At 36.0% G+C, this 22,007-nt stretch overlaps 1 protein-coding gene across 4 annotated transcripts in view; it reads left to right on the plus strand.

Annotated features, from left to right (window-relative positions):
• XIRP2 (xin actin binding repeat containing 2) overlaps positions 1 to 22,007 on the plus strand; it is a 404,164-nt gene that overhangs the window by 14,000 nt on the left and 368,157 nt on the right. The window contains exon 2 of one of the 4 annotated variants that reach the window (XM_072612204.1): positions 14,836 to 15,057. The exons of the other annotated variants lie outside the window; for them this stretch is intronic. Coding sequence (XP_072468305.1) covers positions 15,055 to 15,057 — 3 coding nt within the window. The 5' untranslated portion in view covers positions 14,836 to 15,054. The remainder of the gene's footprint in view (positions 1 to 14,835; positions 15,058 to 22,007) is intronic. 4 annotated transcript variants of the gene reach the window in all.

Consider the following 22,007-nt stretch of genomic DNA (forward strand, 5'->3'; position numbering starts at 1 on the left):
GTGTACTAACTTGCTTTATGTCAATGTAAGTCATTTATGGTATGCCATGAGACAAATTGCTCTAAAGTACTGTAATGCATCATCATGCATGCCGTATTTTCCAAAATGGAGGAAACAATCCAGGAGTACAAGTTTAAATTAATCAAAATGCTATAAGTTCAACCTTGTTCAAATGTCAGAAGTTTTTTGTGAGTCATGACAAAGCTGTGCTAAGAAAATGTTACCATTTCTATTCAAAACACTAGATAGTTCAGGAACTGTTCTCTGTTCCATTTTAAACCTCCAGTTTTAAGCATTCAGAGTCCTTTCTTCCCTTATACTTTGAATGTTAAAAACATCAAATTTTCACGGGGGCCAAGTTCAAGCTGCTAACCCAAGGAGTCAAGTCAGAGTTTATACCTAATCTGCTGCCCTTCATGTTTAAAGAAGGACTGGTTGAAGGCTGAAGGTCCGGCAAACAATAGAAATGGAAAGAAAGGTGTGAATTTGAGAAGCATCATGAAAGAAGCATTGATAGAGCTTGGTGACTGATGTGTGTAGTCATTTGTTCATTTCCAACTTGACCTTTGATGTGCAACCTTAGCCACAGACAGTCTGAAACTCCTCTTGCTTGCATGGACTCACTCACATCCCCCCCAGGTGCTACTGGAGGAAGACAAAGGACCATACAAAAACTGCAAATTCATGCCAACAGTGTACACTTAGGACCATTCAGCAGTCCTACTCTACATGGTATCCTTGAAACTTGTGGATGCTACATTCTACATATTCTTGGGAAAGAGGAAATCCTCAGATGTCGGTAGTAATTACAAATAATAAGTGACTTTGGAAAGGACCAAAAAAATTTCAAGATGCTTATGATGAAGTTTGAAGTCAACTGAATGCCTCTGGTCTTGTTAATAACTTTTACAGCAGCAAAGAATTTCCACAAATTGATGACAAACAGGCTAACAATGGTTAACTTGATAGCAATGGTATACATTGGGAAAAATTATTTTGTCTAAATGCCTCTATGAAAAAAAGAAAGAAAAATAGATCAATACATTGGATATGCAATTAAATAGATAAATATAAATTAAAAATCAAACAACATAAAAATGAAAATTATGTACATCAAAGAAGAGAAACACAATTCAAAGAAAAAAAATTTGAATTTATGAATAAAACTGGGAACATTTTTGGAGAAAAAAATTGTAAGAGAAAAGCCATTAAGCAATTTGTTGTTTTTTTAGAAAGAAGCAAAAACCAAATGACCAAAATCAAAGGTTAAAAAAAGAGAAATTCATAACAAAGGAAGAGAAATTAAAGAATTTTGTTAGAAACTCTTTAGCTCAATTATATGCCTACAAAACTTTGGACAAATAAAATGGATGAAAATCTACAAAACGTATACAATGTTCATATTAGTACAAGAAAGAAAGAATATAAAATTACATCCATTCTTCTGTCTTCCATTTTTGCTCTTACTTTTGTTAAGCATCAAGCAAAAGACCCATTCACAGGGGCTTTAGAAAACACTTAGAAAGTTGCTAGAGGAGAGTTGGTAACTGTAAAGGCAGTCAGTTTGGGATGAGGAAATACATTACCTGCAAACATGTTCAGGATTCTTTCAAACCTATTTTTTAACCCTTCCTCAGCCTCTACCATGCCCTCAAACTATCATCATATATCTTTCCATCTTTTCAATACTAAACTCATGGAATGAACAGTCTGTGCCATACAACTTCTTCAACTCCTCACTATCCACTCACTTGTTAACCTTTTATAGTCTAGCTTCTGGCCCCTCCATTCTACTAACATGTCTCTCTTAAAGGTGGGTAATGATGCTTTAATTGCTAAGTTGGATGTTCTTTTCCTTAGGCATCCTCCTCCTCAACTTCTCTGAAACTTTAGACGCAGTTGATCTCCCTTCACTTGTAACCCTTCTGTTCCCCTAACTGCCATAACACTACTTTTTCTTGCTTCTCTTCCTATCTAGACATATTTCTTCTCAATTACTTCCTCAGTTTTCCATCTATCTCCTGTCCTCTAGCCTAAGGCCAGGGGTGTGGGGGATATAGGGAAAACAATTTGTTAACTTTTCAGCATGAACATTTATACTTCAAAAATCGGCAAATCTTACAAACCAAGATTCAAATTCTTATTTTTTGGTTGTTGATTGTTTAAGCTTTAAAAAGTGATGGAGAAAGTGATTATGTAGATTAAACCTAAGAAGTGTGTAGTGTATCTTTTCTTTTCTTTTGGAAATCCACTTGTTAAATATTTACCCACGAACTACTGCCAAAGATCTTTTTTTAATCTTCTATGCCCTCTCCTTTGACATTGCATCAGCTCCCCTGGATTCAATTACCATCTGTATACAAATAACTTCAAAAATCTATATTCTTTGACCATAATCTCTTTCCTGAGTTCTGGGACCTTATCTCCTACATCCTGATAAATTTCTCTGCCTAGACATTCTATCTATACATCAAATTCAATAACTGCAAAATCAATTCCATCATCTTCTTCTTTAAACCCTCCCTTCCTCCAACATGTGCTATGTCTGTTAATAATGTCACAATCCTCTAAGTAATTCAGGTCTGAAACATTAGTCAACTGTCCTTCCTTCCTACCTGTCATCCTCCATAACCAAGTGGTTGTACAGTCCTCAAAGTATCTCTTATGTCTGTGTCCTTTTCTCAACTCACTCTACTGCCACTCTAGCTCGGGCTTCATCACTTGGACAATTGTAACTATCCCTCCTTCCCTGCATTGTTACCTCTGCCTTCAGTTTCTCTTTTTGTCTAAGCCATAATTCACACAGCTACTAAATTTGCCTTCTTAAGGCACAGGTCTGATCATATCACTCCTTTGCTCAAAAATCTTCATAGTATATAGGACAATGATCTGGCATTTAAAACTCTCACCCAGCTGTCTCAGGTCCAACTTTTTATCCTTATTTCATATTAATCCCCTTAACTCATTCTTACTTTCCTCCCGAACCTGAATACTAGCTCAACATACCATCTCATGTCACTAGACATTCTATACTCTCTCATCTTTGTATTTCATAATTCTTATCTTTCCTAAAGTTTAGCTAAGGTTCTTCTCACTAAATAGCCTTTCCCAATATCCCAGTCAAAACTGTTGCCTCACAGATAGATATACCTAAGTCATTATGCCTAGACTTTTTACCTGTCTCCCATCACTCTCTACCTTGTATTATATTTGTGTATATTTGAAAACTCCCGGAAATGAAGATCATTTTTGTCTCTGTCTTTGTATCCCCAACATCTATCAAAATGTTTTTCACCCAGGAGGTATGTCATAAATATTTGTTGAATTGAATTCCTCTAGTCTCCAGCATCGCAATTAAAAATGATTTTTTTCCCCTAGCATCCACTATAAATCACCCCTTGTCAGATATATACTAATTTAACAATATTTGACACTATAAAAATGTAAACACCTATGCTGTCCATAGGACAGTAGCAGTCATTGAAAGATACTCTAAAAGAGGGAAATGATCTCCATCCTCAAGAGAATCAACCCTCACACTATTACATGGCCTCATGTCATTCTTTGCTTCTCCCCATGAGCTCAGTCTTCTCTTCAGGGCTTTGAAAAATCATTACTTAATGATTTTCTTGGGTATCCATTTTTGTGACTTTAGATATTTCCCCCTTTTCTCCTCTCTCCTTTCCTCTCTTCTCATTTTCTCTCCTTTCTTCTTCTCTCCTCTGTTTTCTCTGTGGTAAGACCCCACACAGTGAGTTTCACATCTAACCTGGAGATATTGTGTAGCTAAAAGGGAAACATAATAGACATCTCCAGCCTCTCTTCCCAGCTCTCTTTTCCAAAACTTTTAATACCTTCTAGCAGGGGAAGCAGGGAGTTGAAGATGGAGGTCAGCCTGTTCTCCTCAGTGAGAGTGATACCAGGCTAGAATTCTATCTCTCTGCTCCCTTAAATATGTTAGTCCAGGTAATATGTTCAGGTTCAATCTAATTTCTGATTACTGTTTCTCATTGTTGGGGAAAAGAAGACCCAAGCTCTATACCCAAGACTGACTCCTTTCCCACCAAATATCACTTCCACAATGAACACACATAGAAAATAGCAAAGAAATCCACTTATCCAAATTGTAGCAAAACAGAAATCAGAGAAGATATACAAAGGAGGATATATACCAGACAGTATAGAGTGAAGGAACTCTCCCACTGGGAGTATAGTATCATAGCTCAACCAAGAGACAGTCCATCAGTCTCATCTAAGGGGGAACTCTCCAAAGACTCTAATGTAGCAAGGTATGGATAGGGACATGATAAAGACTATCAACTCCCTTCATGTCTTCCCAGAACTTTTTTTTGGCAACTTCCTGAAATGGGGTTGGTCTCATCTTTCCTCTGAAGGCAGAAACCAGAACTGCCTGAAATGGCTGGGAATTTAAAAACACCATGAAGAGACTAAATGAGAACTTGAAAAACATCTGAAGAAATGAAGACTCTTTTCTTTCCCACTCTTGCTCATTCTACCCCACCCCTCATGTACAGCAGGGCATTCATCTCTACTAGGAGAAGGAATCTCATTTCAAAGGAGTCTAGGGTTACATTCCTCTGTCTGTCTGTCTGTCTGTGTCTGTGTCTATGTCTCTCTGTCTCTGACTCTCTCTGTCTCTGGCTGTCTCTGTCTGTCTCTTTGTCTCTCTCTCTCTGCTCTTTCTCTCTGTCTCTCACACCCCCCCCCCCAATTCATCTCCCTGTTTAATCCAGGTTGGAAGTGTAGTGGTTATTTACAGGTCCATGTCTTCTACTGATTGGCACAGAAGCTTTGACTTGACCAGTTTCCAATCTGGGACAGTTTAGAATCCAATTTTTGATTCATCTTTCCTGTCCCTTCTCCTTTGCAGAGGTATGGGTGGAACATTGTATATATAATGTCATGATTTTTTCAATGTGTTTATCTGTTGTGTTGACTATAATTCCTCTTTTTAAAAAATACTTTGTTATAAGGGATGGTTCTCTGGGAAGGGGAAAGGCAGAATACATAGGGAAATCTAGGTGATAAGATCTTGCCTATCTTTGTTCTGAACTCTTGGAAAACTTCAAGACTAGGATGCATATATGGGTGTATACATATATATACATATCTACATACACACATATGTGCACATGCATACACATGCACATGCAAATATACATACATGTGTATGTATGTTTGTGTGTGTGTGTATCAGGCTACTCTGTACAGAGTACTCTGTACTCTGGGCTCTGTACATCTGCATCACAAATGCTAAGACTGAATGGCCAGTGCCTCTGACTTTACTAGCCCAGTTGCTCTAGGACTTGGAAGAAGGTGTTGTTCTTTGCTCCATCCTCACAACCTTTTTGGTCACTTCTCACATCTTACTGCCTATTTTCCACATCTGTTCAGTTCTCTGTGGTTCCAATCAATAAAAATTTAATAAATATCTTGGTCTATAGCATCTACTCTGGACTGTCTCCTGCGCATGAAGTTCTTCCACCTTACCTCTGTCTCTGATGATTAAATGGTCATTATCCAAAAGCATTTATTAAACATACGATGTGCCAGTCATTGTGCTCAATGTAAGTAATACAAAAAATGGCAAAAGCATGGTCCCTGCCCTCAAGGAGCTTATATTACATTGGGGAACACCACATGCAAATGATAATTTACATGCAAGCTATATTAGATATATATGGGAAGCAACCTGAGAAGAAAGGCACAGAGTGAGGGAGAAGGGATAAAGAGTTGAGTCTGGGAGGAGATGGATCAGAACAAACTTCTAGCAGAAACAGAATTTTTTCTAAGTAAAGAAAGAAGGCAGGGAGACCAAGAGGCATGCAGCAAGCATTTGTTAAGTACCTACTGTGTTCCACTCACTTTGATAACCACTGGGGATACAAACACAGAGAATGAAATAATCTCTACTCTCTAGTTTATGTTCTATCAGGATAGTGTCTTTTTTCACTCTAAACTATTTCAAGTGCAATATTCTTCACAGGGACTTTTCCACTCCTCCCCAGTTGCCCACCCATAAAAAAAACCATAAATGAAAATAAAAAGTCTTTGTGTTCATTTTGATATGCAGCATGGCGTCATGGATAAAGGGATGGTTTCTCACTCCATGGTCAGAAAGACTTGAATTCAAGTCCTACATCAGACTTATAACTGGTTAGGTAACCTTGGGCAAGTCATTTGACTTTCAAGTATCCTCCCCTCCCCCCAAAACACACACAAACACTCAACCCTAAACAACTCTCAAAGACTGTAAGTTGAAGGGAAGTTGGCAATCTGCATCATTAAGTTCCTCACTTGGAGTGGTCTTAACCAATAATATCATAGGTATAACAAAATAAAAGAAATTTTGTACTTATTTGCATCTATGCTATTTCTCCTTATAAAATGTAAGCCTTTTGAGAGCAGGGAACTGGGTCATTTTTGCCCTTGTATCTCTATTACTTAGCAAATGCCTGGAACATAGTAAAGGTTTAATAAGTGCTTTTTGATGGGGGCTTGATAGGGGCTTCTGAATGAGGCTTTATTCATTTTTAGTGGGCTTCCTCTCTCAGTTTTCTTTGATAGGCAATTAGCTGATTCCTGTCAAACCCTAATGTACACAGAAGCTGCTTTCAGTTGTCCTCTTCCAAAGGGTTTCAATTAGAAGTATAATTACCAAGAAGGCTTTACCTATTTAAATCTAATTATCTACCATTATTCTCCTCTTCTTGGATGATAGACTTCAGAGACCTCTTGGATATTTCTCTTGCTTTGGTGCTATCTTAAGTAACTTCAGTTTCTCTCATTCCACTGGTTTCCTCTCTCTGCCCTGTTTGAAACTCTTAACAGATCTTTCTCATCTTAAAAACTACCATTGCTTAATCTTAGCTAGCACTCTATTTCTCTCTTTTTGTTTCCTGTGTGCTTCCAACACGTGGTCTATATCAGGTGCCTCCCTTTCCTCACCATCTATTTCTTTTTAACTTTCCAGACCCACCCAGTTTTATCCTTCACACAACAGCTAGACTTAGCCGAACTAAACTGAAAATACCTTCTGGAATGCTGAGAGTGCCCTCTTACAGACCAAATCTAATTGCCCTTGTTTTCTTTCTCTTTGAATTCTCTGGTGCATTTGATACCATTGACCATCCCTTGAAATTTGTCTCATCCCTTAACTTCTCTGACATTATACTATCCTTGTTCTCTTCCTCCCTCTCCAACTGCTTCTGTTTTCATTTCTTTTACTCTCAACTTGAACATTCATAAAGTTCAGTCTTTGGCTGTCCTCTCTTTTTAAAATTGTGACCACTTCTATGAAAATGATTTTCATATATCTAAATCCTTAGTCTTATTTTATCTCTTTTTTTTTCAGTTGTTTGTGGGACAATTCCATTAGGAGACCTTCTCAGCATCTAAACTTAACATCTAAAACTAAACTAAATTCATCATCTCCTTGCAAACCAATTTATCTAACTTCCCTTATTATGTCAGTTATATTACCATGTTCTTGCACAACAAAGCTCAGAAGCTCAAAGTGTTTGATTTCTCCAGTGTTCTCCTTTGATTTAAGTGTCCAATAGTTCAGTTATATTAATTCTTCCTTTATAGTCTTTCCCAAATCCCTTCTTCCCTATCATTACTATAAACATCTATCCTAATTCTTAGTTCACCCCTGAATTGTTGGAATAACCTTCTACCTAGTCTCCCTGCCTCTAATTTCTCTGTTTTATCCTTCATAGAATTGCTAGACTAAATTTTCAACCAGATTTTTATCATTCTCACTCCTCAGTTTAAAGAAGGCAATTCACTTTACTTCTCTGTGCCTCAGTTAATTCATTTGTAAAATGAGGGAGAGTTGAATTCAATGACCTCTACCAGCTCTAAGTTTAGGATTCAAAGACTGTCAGGGTCTATTCTGTGCAATGCACCATTCACATTGTTATTCAAAAGTTTTATGAGTGTACATGTCTTTTTTCCCAAAAGTTAGACTGACCTTCTTGAAGGCAGGTCCTGTACTGGGTTAATTTCAGGTACAGAGTAGTCACTTAATTATTGAATAAAACATTGAGTGAATACATAATGATCCACATCCTTTGCTCAGGATGAACTAGTTCCATCTCTGATTTCTGATTCCCAAGTTTATCTGTTCACTATATTTGCCAGAATTCCAATACTATCTTCTCCATTTGAAGCTAGATGCTATGTGTTCTGACAATGGTTCTGCCCACCCAGCTCATGGTTTTTCTACTTTTGCCCTTGCTACAGCAGCTGCTTGGATGCCCTCATGCCATTTGTTCTCTGCATCTGCTCAGCTCAGCAGAAGCAATCACTTCAGTGGCTTTGCTCCAACATCTCTCTCCATTGGTCATCCACTCTCCCTACTTTATATTAAAAATGTCTTATAGATGACACTGATGAAATTGCCCAAGAATCAGATGTGAAGTAATTACACTGCTCTGTAGACCTTTAGTTTGGTTTGCAACTTGATATAGCAAGCTATGTGTGCCAGCCTCCCAGAGCATAGGCTGACCTTCCTGATTCAGCTGTCTTCATCTCTATCAGTGCATTATTAGATGGAAGAATGCAAAGGCAGTGAAATTCAGGGACAGCCTCTGTTTTACAAATTATAATCTTTGGTTTTATGTAGACATTCCCTATTGCAATCCGGTATGTAACTTTAAAGCTTATTGTCAGCCCACAGGTTATTTCAGCTTGAGAAAGTAAGCCATGTTATCGTGTGTCTTCTTGAAAATGTGCTTCTAGAATAGAGCCATCTGCATGAAGAGGTCTCTGGGTCTTTTTTGCATGTGTAGTCTATTAAATTAAAACCACAAAATTACAATACACATATATTTAGAAAAAATAAACCAGTTAGAAGTCCAGTGCTCTGATTTTCTTTATTTCTTTTTCTCATTTTTCCATTTTCTTTTCTTTTCTTCTCTTTATTTTTTTGTGCATGAATCACCAAGAATGTACAGTTCATTGACTGCAGACCATTTACTACTTGGTAAATGTTAAAGAACCTTTCTTAGAAGTATCTCTTAGTACAATATTTATCTTTCTCTGTACTGCTAAATATGTATCTCAAAACCACTTGGTATGGTTACCCTGGGGTGCAGAGGTGGTATCACTAGCCTTTCAAAGTAGGGAAACAAATGTTGGAACAGGCTGCTAAGAAACACAGTTCCCACTTTCTTATAGCAACCACTAATTATAATGGAGGAGAGAGAAGTAGAGCATATGTGACATATAAGTGGAATTAATTCCATGCAGAATGAACATTTTTAAAATTTTCTAAGAGTTAGCAGCTGTTGAAAAGTGGGGAAAATCAATATAATGTTAAAAAGTACTTACTATACATTCTTTTTTTTCCCCATAACAACCTGTACTACCTAGAGTTCTTTCTCACTGAAGATGTCTAACAGATTGCTTGGAAATGCCCCATAGAATATTTCTAATGAGATATGTTCCATTCATCACACTCTGTTGGAAGAGACTTGCCCCGTGTGTAGAAATTAAAAACAATAAATTCTTCATGAGAAAGTATTCCAGTCAAAATATGAACGTTTCTAAAAAATGCTCTCACAGTATGTGAAAATTATATTGATTTTTAAGAAGCAGATTCATCCTCTGAGATAGACAAACATTATAAACAACAAAAAGGGCATTCTTGATTCCACAAAGAGAAGGATATTAAAAATTATCAATAGAATTGTGGACTCTCAGAATTGGAAGGTCACCCTGTCCAATTTCCCTTCCAATACAAAAGTCCATGTTAACTTCTATTCAGATTCCTTTCTTTTCCATTCAGTAAACATACTTACTTACCTTAACCCTCCAATGACTAGCAGTCCCAGTCATTTTTTAGGCAATCCATGCTGTTGTTATACAGCTCTGATTATTAGAAAATTCTTCCTTATATTGAGCCTAAATCTGCCTCCCAAGAACTTCCACTAATTGGCCTTATTTCACCCTAAAAAAATAATATGGCAAAAAGGCTAAACCTAAGTTAAGATACTATTTGACTCCTCACTAGTTTGGGAAGTTATAAAATGCTCCTTTACTTTAAGACTCTGGTGAGCAGTAGAAAGTGAGTCTGATTATCTATCTATTCAGTGACTTTGGCTTGGTCAGGCAAAAGCAAGCAGATACTTAACTAGATCAGAGAGAATGTGGCTCAACAGGTCAAGGCTAGCAGAGATGTATACGTCCTGAAAAAGATTACTGGTCCAAGTCAGATGCTGATTCAAGAATCCCTAATCAGCTGGTGAGCCAGTACAGCTAGGTCTTCTTTCTATGCAGAACTTTCCAGATTTATATTAGAAACAAATGTGTTCACATCAGTTTGGCGAGTCACGCTGACAATCCCACTAACTGAAGCAGAGAAAGATATTGCGATTGGTTTCTTTCCTAATGCTGTGAGAGGCATTTACTCTTTCTAAGAGAAGAAATCTTGATAGTATGGCTACACCCAACATTCTCCTTCATTTTATAGTTCACATGCTAACAACTGTCAACCTCAGCTTAGTTACTGAGACCCACTGCTCTCAACTGTAACCTGCAGTCTCTGGAAATGTTGGAAACTAGGGACTTAAACTTGCTTTATTTGCCCAGACTGCTACCAAATGTTTCTGTTGGTTTCCCTTGTTTTTCACTCACTTTTCAGATGATGCTCTTTTACCAATTAAAATTCTAGTCACATATAAGCCTTCTGAAATATACTCTGATTCTTTGTTTTCTACATGATTATGCTTACACAAAGCCCCATCTTCCCATGGCAATTATCTCTTCCATCAGTACAAGCAGGTTAAGGACCAAAGTCTAATGAGAATAGATGCTCTGGGTGCCTTTGCCCCTGCTATCTCCTTTGTAAGCCCCACATAAAAGTTATGCCCCCACTCTTTCCTCCAGTGCATAGCTATATGAAGCACTGGGCTTGCTAACAACTTACCACCTTCCTCATATAGCTCTTATATGCTTAATTGTAGTTTATATTCAAAGAACGATAACCAAGGGAAAATGCAGTGGCTCTTACATTTCAATGAGTCATTGAAAACTGGATAATGAATCAATTCTCCAAAGAATGCACATGGAAAATGTTGATTTCTTTCATCCTTAATGGAGAAGGAAGGTAATGTTTTTAAAATCTGAAAAATGAAGTAGGTGAATTTTTGGTCTTTAGAATTATGAGCTATTGTATGTTCATAGAGAGTGGGATTTATTTTTTTATTTTCATTGAGGAGGCCTTTCCCTGCAGTTGGTATTTGCCATTAAAAGAATGATACTAGCCATATTTTGACTTAATTACATATATTAGGCAGCAACTAGATTCATCATAAGTCCTGTGAAGTCTAGTAGTTAATCAGATGACAGCCTGACATCTAAGTTGGTATTGTGACAGAGCTGAGACGTCTGGGACATGGGGAGGGGTTTTCAGTATTAATCTTTCCATCCTCCTCCATGATGAGGTTTTTAAAGTTTTATTTTCTTATAACACTGAACTTTTGTAATAGAGCTAACATTACCTCTTCTTGGATCACAAAATCTTTGGGTCCCTGTAATTATCTACATGTATTGAATGGCTAGTAATACATATAGAAATACGGTATATTAAGTTCCTAAGAATATTGGGACAAAGGAGAGAATGCAGTCAAAAAGGGTGTCAGTTTTAAACTTCTCATTGTTTTTCACCATGCATTTTAGTTCAATGGATGTCCTAAATGTCATAATCCATTTGGTTATTTCACAAACTTACTCATGGAAGAGCAACTGGCCCACTTAAGCCAATTTGAACTCAGGTGGCATAGGTACATAGGATTACATACTTAGGGTTGGAGGTAACCTAAAAGGCCACTGAGTCTGACCCTCTCATTTTACAGAGGAAGAAACTGAGGTACAGAGAGGGAAAGAGATATGCCCAGGATCACACAGCTTTGAAATTTCAGATGATAGATTTGAATCAAAGTCTTCCTAATTTCAAGTCCATGCCTAATCTACTATAGTAGGCTACCTCTCAAAAAGCTCCATCAAAATACTACTCTGTATGCAGTTGTAAAGGTGTGTTCATGTGCATGTGTATATGTGTGTGAGAGAAACAAAGACGGAGAGAAATAGAAAAAGAGGGAGATCTTGCCATAATATATTCTTTTCCGAATTTTTCTGTGTTTAAAAGAATTCTTCCATCTCTTGATTTGCTTTGATGCTGATATCTATCCATTTCTATTAGAATTAAAGTCTTAATTACTTGATAAATGTATTTTGAAATTCTTTGTCAATGTTTCCTTGCTTTTTCAACTTATACCCATAATGGGGGCTGTTCTAAGCTATATTTGACAGCACAGTCAGATCTAGAAGGATTTAGGGCTCAAGATGAATTACACCATGTTCCAATATTTTGATGTAGGTGAAACCTGGTTAAGATGACCAGCTGGTTAAATATGATAGAGAAGGGGTGATAATATTCATAAAATAGTAATGTGCCTCTTAGTGACTAAATGTGGAAGAAGGAAAGGAAAATTATGACATCTCAAGTGTGAGAATTTCACCAATTTTGGTAACAATTTGATAGCATCACCCATTTGAATATAAATTCATTGAGAATGTACCTCATTCAAGAACTTTTATTCTCTGTACATTTATCTCTGGTCTTTGCACATATAGTAAGAGCTTAATAAATTACTATTTATTGATTCTCCTCTGTTCACTGTCCATTTTGAAATGTCTGATCCCCAGGGCAAGATGAAGATTCTGAAAATACAAGGCCATGAGTGGTTTATCCTCATTTAACATATTTTAGGCGTCACACTGGATACAAGGCTGAATTCAGCCCACTAAGGAACTATTCACAATGTTACCCTTTGATTAAATTCTTACAGTTTCATTTCTTTGTACATTATGTTCAGTTCCATTACGTTTCTTGTTAGTAATGCGCCAATCTCTCAATGTGAATTTGCATTATAGAATCTAGCACTAAAAAATGATCTTTGAGATAATTTAATCCATTTTATGGATTAAGATGTCAAGCCCCAGTGAAGATAAGTTACTTCTCCAAGGTCTTATATCTAGGACGCAAAAGGTTCAGGAGTTGATCAACAACTTCTTGCTCAAACTTCTCACAACTACTCTTGTATCTGGGAAAGTCTTGAGAAAATTCCCTAATGCTTTTTGTGAACTTAGTTCTAAGAAGCAAGTATGGCCTGATATAGTCTTCTAATAAATGTTTAGCATTTAATTTAGAGATATATAGAAATGAGGCAATATCACTTTTCAAATTTTTTTTATCATTGATGATCTACTTTAGCGTTTCCATGAATCTATTATTACCTTCCAAACACTTCTCCAACTGTGAAGCTCTTGCAGCTGTCTTTTCATAAATTCTATAGGGGTATCTATCAAAAATTAAGGGGCTCTTCCTCTGACAATATGTGGATCCTAGTGAAGCATATACAGGGGAAACATTGGTTATCTCTTGCTCTCACTTCATGGTGGTTTCATGTTCTTTTTCAATTATATTGATGATATTCTTTATATACTTCTGTGAAATTCTTTTTTAGAAAATGTCCCAATGTGGTTGCACCCACCTTGTGCCTTTCTATTGCATTTTAGGTGACTTGCAACTGCAATTTTTCTGAGAATAGTATTGATTATTTGTCATCCTACAGCATCGTTAAATGAACATTCATATTAAAATTATGGACCTCTATTTTAGGGAAGATTTGAGGGTTATTATAAGTGCTTTAAAATGTTCCAGCTCTAGGTAGGTAAGTCCTACCACTTTTCTATTTGATTCCGGGTCCAGTTCATTGTCCAACCAAATTGTCTGTTTAAAATATATCTATATTGATACATATGATATCTGTCTATCTATCTATCTATCTCTCTATCTGTATATCTCTACATATATATAAACCAGCTCTATTGGTTTTCTATTGAAGTACATATTATAGATAACAAAAATTGTTCATTTATTGCTTCATTATAATTTTTCTTATGTTAGATGGTTAACTCTTTTAAATAATTATAGGTCTTATAGAACACTGGGCCAAGAATATGAAAGAGCAAAATTCAGATTTGCCCTTAGATATTTACTAGTTATGTGATCTCGAACAGTCACTTAACCAGAGATATGTAGAAATAAGGTGACATCACTTTTCAAATATTTCTACTGCAATTTTCTTATCTGCAAAATTGGGATAATATTATCACCTGCCTCCCAGGCTTCTTGTGAGGATAAAATGAGATCTTTGTAAAGCACTTTCCCAGCCCCAAAGGGCTATATAAATGCAACCTATTGTTTATTGTTATCCTTATTATTTAAGAAATTCGCCAATGTTCCAAAGCTTAATGAAATCAGTAGAAATGTGTCTGCAAACAGAAACATGTGGAAGAATGTACAATCTATAGGAATTGCCCTTTCTACTGCTATTTGCTTTGACTGTCCCCCAAGAGAGTGGCAAACACCTTTGCTGAGCATATATCTCTCATTTTATTATTTGCTTGCTAAATTATCAGATGATTGAAAAAAATCTCTTTGGTGTTATATCGTTCATGGAATCACGTAGTTTTGAATGTGCATCGGAAGCATACTGTTGAAGAGGAGACTTTAGAATGGTGTTTTGCATCACAGAATCAGTGTATGTATGGATGCTTATATGCATGTATACATACATATATATGCATACCATACATATGCACTTTAAAAAACAAGCCCTATATTCAAACAATAAACAATAAGATCTTATACTTTTTGTACATTTCAGTTAAGTTGTGACTGAAAGATTGTGATCTGCTGCACAATATTATTTTAATAGCCTACCTCTTCCCTTCTCATAGGTTCATCAAGGTTGCCCTCACGTAACTAGAGGCAGCTAGGTGATTCAGGGAGTAGAGCAAATGGACTTGGAGTCAAGAAGACCTGATTTTGAATTCTGTCTCGGACACACTTAATACCATGTGACCCCAGGCAAATCATTTCACCTCAACCTGCCTCAGTTGTCTTATCTATAGAAGGGGATAATTACAGCACCTGTCTCCCAAAGTGGTGGTGATAAAATGGTAATATTTATTAAGTTATTTGCATACCTTAAAGTGTTATATAAGCTCTGTCTAGTATTACACATCGGGTAAAGGGTTTTCAAAGGTTTTGTAAAGTTGGAAAAGTAGGTGTGTGGGTCAGCAGTTATTAGTATTTTCTTAGTCGCCTTTTTTCAGTGATAATGTCTGTATAATTTTCTTCCTAAGTGCTTAGTGCTTTTCTTTCTTCCAGGTATCTTAAGAATAGATCCTTATGTGTCCTTTATGCTATGTTCCCTCCCACAAAGTCCTGCTCTGTAGATATTTGGTGTAGTTCTGATGCTGTTTGCTTCTTTGTTTTCTTTAGTACCATTTTGTTTCCTCATGCAATGTGTTGAATTTTCTAATGTTAGAGTCCAGAAGTGGTTCACTTCACTGTCATTTATGAAGAAAAGAATTTGTTGTAGAACTCTTCATAGATATTTTTCCATACTTATTTTCTCATGCCCCCTTCAAATCATCTTCTTAAATGAATTTAGGATGAACTGACCTAATTAGGTCTCTTTATAGTCACTAAAAATGATCTCCCCCTTCATAATTTCCTATTATATAATATTTCATAACATTTTACCTCCCTTCACTATAACATTTTTAAATATTTATATTCTAAAATGATTTTTTGACTACAATAACTCTCTCCTTGGTGAGGAAATTGCTGACTGCAGTTGGGTCTTAGGTCTTTTGTTTTCCTTATTATAGTGATTGATTTACAAAAAAATAGGAAATGGTGATAGACTGGATTGATATCTGTTCTTTTATCCATTTCCCATTTTCAGCAATAATAACTTGCTTAGTTTGAGTAGGAGTTTTTGCAGTTACACAACGTTTTCTGCTTCCTCTTCTTTCCTCTTCTTTCCTCTTCTTTCTTCTTCTTCTTCTTCTTCTTCTTCTTCTTCTTCTTCTTCTTCTTCTTCTTCTTCTTCTTCTTCTTCTTCTGTTTTCTAATTTGGTATTGATTTTGATCCTGGCTCCAAGTAATCAGTCTGGTATACACAGATAGCTCATTTGAAAATGTCTCCTACATTGTAATCAGTAGACTTGTGCAGAGTTTATAAACCTTTGGCCTCTCTCATTTCCTACTCCTGTACCACACTTTCTGACCACATTTTTTTCTCTCTTTGTAATAACTGGATCTGTGATTTCAGTAGTATGAGGAAGTCCCAAGTAAGGAATCTTCCTCTTCTGATGTAGAATTTATAGGCTTAAAAATTGCCTAGAAGATTGAGAGATCAGGGGACTTGCCTAGAGTCACACAGTCAGTCAGTATGAATATTTGTCCAATGTATGGTTTGAACCACAGTCTTCTTGGCCAAGTCTCTATCCACTATTCCATTTTGCCTCTCATAATACTTATGTATGGTCTAAAAATGATGTGATTCTTAGTACCCTGTGCTCTCTTTTCTACTTAACACAAAGAAAAGGTGGAATATATAGGATTTAGGAACATTTTGTGTTTTTCTTGTTTCAGAAGTTGTCATGGTCAAAAAAAGTGGGGAAAGAGGCATAAGTATTTACATAGCATGAACCAGGCATATTTGAAGCCTTTCTACTAGGACACTTGGGCTAGAGTTTGAGCTGTATTAACAGTCCTTTGAGGAACTCAGGATTGCATCTATTTCAGAATGAGGTATCAAACCAGGACTTCATGGCCTTGGAGAACTTAAGCAGGCAAATTACCCATATGCTTTGCTCTCCTATTAACCTGCTTTTCATTGGGAAAAAAAACAAAAACAAATGACTGAACCTCATCATAATTAATGAGGTAAATAGTGCTGCTTTTGATGAGACCTTAGGGAAATTATATCTCTCTTACCTAGGTAATAATAGCTCACATTTATTCAACACATTACAGTTTACAAAATTCATTCTTCACAATTCTGTGAAGTAGGTAGCATGAATGTTGTCTTCATTTACAAAGTAGGAAACTATGATTCAGAGGACAATGGCCTACCATGGTCACATACTGAGCACAACCTGGGATCAAAACCAAGTTGTTGTTTTTTTTTATTCCAGTTATAATCTTCCAATAACACACACTGATCTCCTAGATGTCTTAAACAAAAATTTTGTTTTATGACACAAACAACCATGTGAAAGGACATCTTAGGATAATTGAAGTTTTGTTCATTAGACATAGGTAAGAGAAACCTGGCTCCACCACTGATGTGATATCACTTGGGCACGTCAATTGGTACTGAGTCTTTGGAACTCAGTTTCCTCATCTGTCAAGTAATGTAAGTAGACTGGATGAGCTCTAGTGTCCCTTCCTGGTCTAGGATTCTGTACTGAAGATGTTTTCCTATACATTAATTCCAGATGTAAAGAAACCAATCTATGAACTTCTTAGAGGATCCATGTAAACATCACTGAAGACTAGACTAGTTTTGGGAATTGTGTATCTATTCCATACAGGGAAGGTGTTAAAATATAATTAACACGAGAGATGTGTTAGGCTGATATTCATGAATATCCTCACATGTTCTCACTAGCTGTCCTCATTTGTCACCAATTAAGCTCATATTCAATCTCTGTGGGTTATTATAGAACATTATTAGATCTCTGGAATCATAATTGGTTATTGCATTGCTTAGAGATCTTACGTTTTCTCCAAAGTTGTTTTATCATTACAATGTTGTTATTGTAGATGTAATTCTCCTGAATCTACTGATTTTAGTCTGCATCAATTGATATGCCTTACTTGGTTTTGGTGACACCATATCTTTCATTGTTTGTTGTGGCACGACAATATTCCATCACATTTATCCAATTTAATTTGTCCAACCATTCACCAAATACTGGATAGTCTCTTAATTTCCAGTTCTTTTTTTAAAGAGCTTTTGTAAATATTTTTCTATATATAGATCTTTTTCCTGTTTCTTCAGTCTCTTTAAAGTATAATCCTGGATGAAATGTCAATGGGTCAAACAGTAAGCACAATTTAATATCATTTTAGGCATAGTCCAAATTAGTTTCCAAGAGCTATACCAATTCACAGCTCCACTAAGAGTGTATTCATCTACTTTTTTTTCCCTAATAGCCCCCAACATTTGTCATTTTCCTTATTATCAACTTTTCTGATCTGATGACATTGAAATGAATTCTCATGTTGTGCTTTAATTTTCATTTTATCATTATTAGTGCATTAAAATTAGAGCATTTTTGATACTGAAATTTCTTCCCCTGAGAACTGGCAGTTCATATCCTTTGACTTTATTAATTAAAAAATAGCTCCTATTCTTATAACATTAAATCAGTTTTTTATGTCTTTTGAAAATAAGATCTTGATCAGAGAAGCTTACTTCAAAGATTTTTTCCCAGTTTACTTTTAATCTTAATTGCATTTCTTTCATTTCTACATTTTAAAAAGTATTTTTTAATTTTTCTAGTTACACATAACAAACAAATTTTTAACATTTGTTTTTGAAAATCTTGAGTTCCAAATTCTCTCCCTCCCTTCCTTTTCTTTCCCCTGTTTGAGAAGTCAAGCAATTTGATAAAGGTAATATATGAATTATGCAAAACATATTTCCATATTAGTCATGTGGTGAAAGAAAACATAGATTAAAAAACAAGAAAAATACGGAAAAATTTAAAAACTTGTGCTTTGATCTGCATTCAGACTCCATTGGTTCTGATTCTGGAGGTGGATAGCATTTTTTATCATCTGTCCTTTAGAATTGTCTTCAATCATTAGCTGAGAATAGCTAAGTCATTCACAGTAGATCATTATACAATATTACTGTTAATATGTACAATGTTCTCCTCGTTCTACTGACTTCACTTTGCATCAGTTCATTTAAGTATTTCCATGTTTTTCTGAGAGTATTCTGCTCATCATTTCTTATAGCACAATAGTATGCTGTCACAATCGTGTATCACAACTTGTTCAGCCATCCCCCAATTGACGAGCTTCTCAATTTCTAATTCTTTGCCACCAGAAAAGAGCAGCAATAAGTGTTTTTTGTACATATGGGTTCTTTTCTTTTTTAAAAAATCTCTTTGGGATGTAGACTTAATAGTGGTATTGCTGGGTCAAAGCATATAAATAGTTTTATAGCCCTTTGGGCATAGTTCCAAATTATTATCCAGAATGATTGATTCAGTTTACAATACATTCCTTTCCCAATTTTTCTACATCTAGTCCAATATTTATCATTTTATTTTTCTATCATATCAGCCAATCTGATAGGTATGAGTTGGTACTTCGGAGTAGTTTTAATTTGCATTTCTGTAATGAATAGTGTTTTAGAACAGTTTTTTCAAAATCATTTTATTTCTTCTTCTTAAAACTGCTTATTCATATCCTTTGACCATTTATCAATTGGAGAATGGCTTGTAGTCTTATTAATTTAACTCAGCTCTTATCTATTTGAGAAATGAGCTCTTTTCAGAAGAACTTACTGTGATTTTTCTCAGATTTTGTACTTTCCTTTTAATCTTGACTATGTTGATTTTTGTGTGTGCAAAAGCTTTTTAATTTAATATAATAAAAATTATCCATTTTATATCCTGTAATGCTCTTTATCTCTTTTTTATCATAAATTCTTCCCTCCTCCACAGATTGAACAAATAAACCATTTTATATTCTCATAATTTGTTTATAGTATCACCCTTTATGTGTAAATAATATACTCATTTTGATCTTGTCGTGGTATGTTGTGTGAGATGTTGGCCTATACCTAATTTCTGCCAAACTGCTTTTCACTTTTCCCAGTAGTTTTAGTCAAATAGTGAGTACTTGTCTTGGGTCATTGTGTTTATCAAGTATTAGATTACTCTGATCATTTATTGCTGTGTATTGAGTGCCTAACCTATTCCACTGATTTGCCACTCTATTTCTTAGCCAATACCTAATTGTTCTGATGATTTCTGTTTTGTAATATAGCCTGGAAGTCTGGTACAGCTAAGCCACCTTCCTTCACACTTTTTTTTTCATTGATTTCCCTGATATTCTTTGACCTTTTGCTCTTCCCTATTAATTTTGCTATTTTTCCTAGCTCTATAAAATAATTTTTGGTAGCTTGACTGGTATGGCACTGAACAAGTCAATTAACTTAAGTAGAAATGTCATTTTATTATATCAGTTTAAATTTATCTTAAAGTTGAGCTCTATTCCCAGGTTGAAGGGAGGCACTTTCCCAAGCTTCCAGTTTTTTCATGTTGCTGTTTTCAGAGCTACTCAGTTCTGAAATCTAGTCAACTAGATTTCACTTCTTCCAAGGTGGTATGTTCTAGGGCAAGGGTAGGGAACCTGCAGCCCCAAGGTCACATGTGATCCTCTAGGTCCTCAAGTGTGGCTGCTTGACTGAATCCAACAAATACTCTAAGTAAAAGGATTTGTTCTGCAAAACTTGGGCTCAGTCAAAAAGCCTCACACAAGGACCTAGAAGCTACATGTGGCCATGAGAATTCAGGTTTCCCATCCCTTTCTAGCAAGAGGTGAAGTCACCATTCTCTTGTGTGGTGCTCTGTTCTATGAGTAACAATCACCCTTTTCTTCCCTGGAACTGTGATCAGGTTCCCAGCTTCTGCTAGTGCTCCACCTTGCCCTGGGACTGCAACCTGGAAAATCATATGGACAATGCAAGAGAGTCCTGCTTGCATTGCCAGCAAAGGATTTCCTGTAATCTTCTTCTCATCTATGTGCTGTCACCCCTAAGACCTGAGGCTAGCTTGTCAGGGCATGACCTGCACTGGCTTGTGCTTTATTCTCAGACAACGAGATAGACCTTTCTTGCTGACCTTCTAAGTTGTCTTGGGATGGAAAACTATTTCACTCCATATTTTTGTTGTTATTGTGTCACTCCAGAATTTGTTTTAAGGCATTATTTTAGCATTATTCGGTAAGAAATTTGGTAGAGCTCAGGCAAGATGCTGCCTTTACTCACCTATCTTAGTTAACCTCCCTGTACAAAACATTTTAATTTTCTATAATCAAAATGTTTATGCAATTTTCTAATCCTCACTATCCCACGTTTGACAGAAACTCTGTCTTGATCCATTGTTCTGAAAGGAAATGTCTTCCTTGCTCCTCTAATTTGTTTGTGATGTAACCTTAAATAGCTTAGTCATATGTCTCTTTGGAGTTAATCTTAGTATATGGTATATGGTGTATGATTCTGTTCTAAATCTAATTTCTATCAAACTCCTTTTCAGTTTGCTTAGCACTTATTGATTGAATAATGAGTTCTAATTCCAGTAGCAGGGGTCAATACCCTTTCTTGGATACTTAATAACTACTCTATTTGCTGTAATCTCTTTGTATATAACATCGCATTTTATTTCTTTCAAGCAAAGACTGATCCATGATCCATCATAACTGAAACCAGAACTGCAGGAGGGAAAAACATCAACACAGTGAAAGAGATTTCTATCATCAATTTCAAGAACATGCGTTCTGATTATTTTATAAGGCAGGGCTAATTAGAGATAGTAAACAGCTGTATGAATGCTACATCTTTTCCCCAAGCCCTTGGACTCAACGTAAAAAATGGTCCTCTCTTTTCCAATTTCCTCTAAGATAGGGACCCCAGCAAGAAAACTTGTCCTAGTACATTTCACAAGGTCTAAATATAATTTTTTCTTGCTGAAAGTTTTCCCATATTCACTGTATTTACTGTGAGGCATCTCTTCTCCCTGCTTGGTTATTTCTCTTCCAGCTCCCTATTCTTCCTTATATTTTTTCTTTGCCCCTCACTTGAACTTCTTTTATCCTACTTTTTCAGAGCCTCAGCTTCCAACATCAGTTGCACTATTGCTTTTGTCCTCAACAGATGTCGAGTTTCCTTCCCCTTCTTTTCAGTATGAGTTATTTTTAACCCCAGAGATATTTCTCTGCATTTTTTTCTACTTGTTTTACAATCCATTCTTTTCAATGAAGATTTTCCCTCTAGTTCTTTACCATTCTTCTGCTGGAAGCTAATGAAGAAGAT

The sequence above is a fragment of the Notamacropus eugenii genome, chromosome 5, assembly GCF_028372415.1.
Source record: "Notamacropus eugenii isolate mMacEug1 chromosome 5, mMacEug1.pri_v2, whole genome shotgun sequence".
NCBI lineage: Eukaryota > Metazoa > Chordata > Mammalia > Diprotodontia > Macropodidae > Notamacropus > Notamacropus eugenii.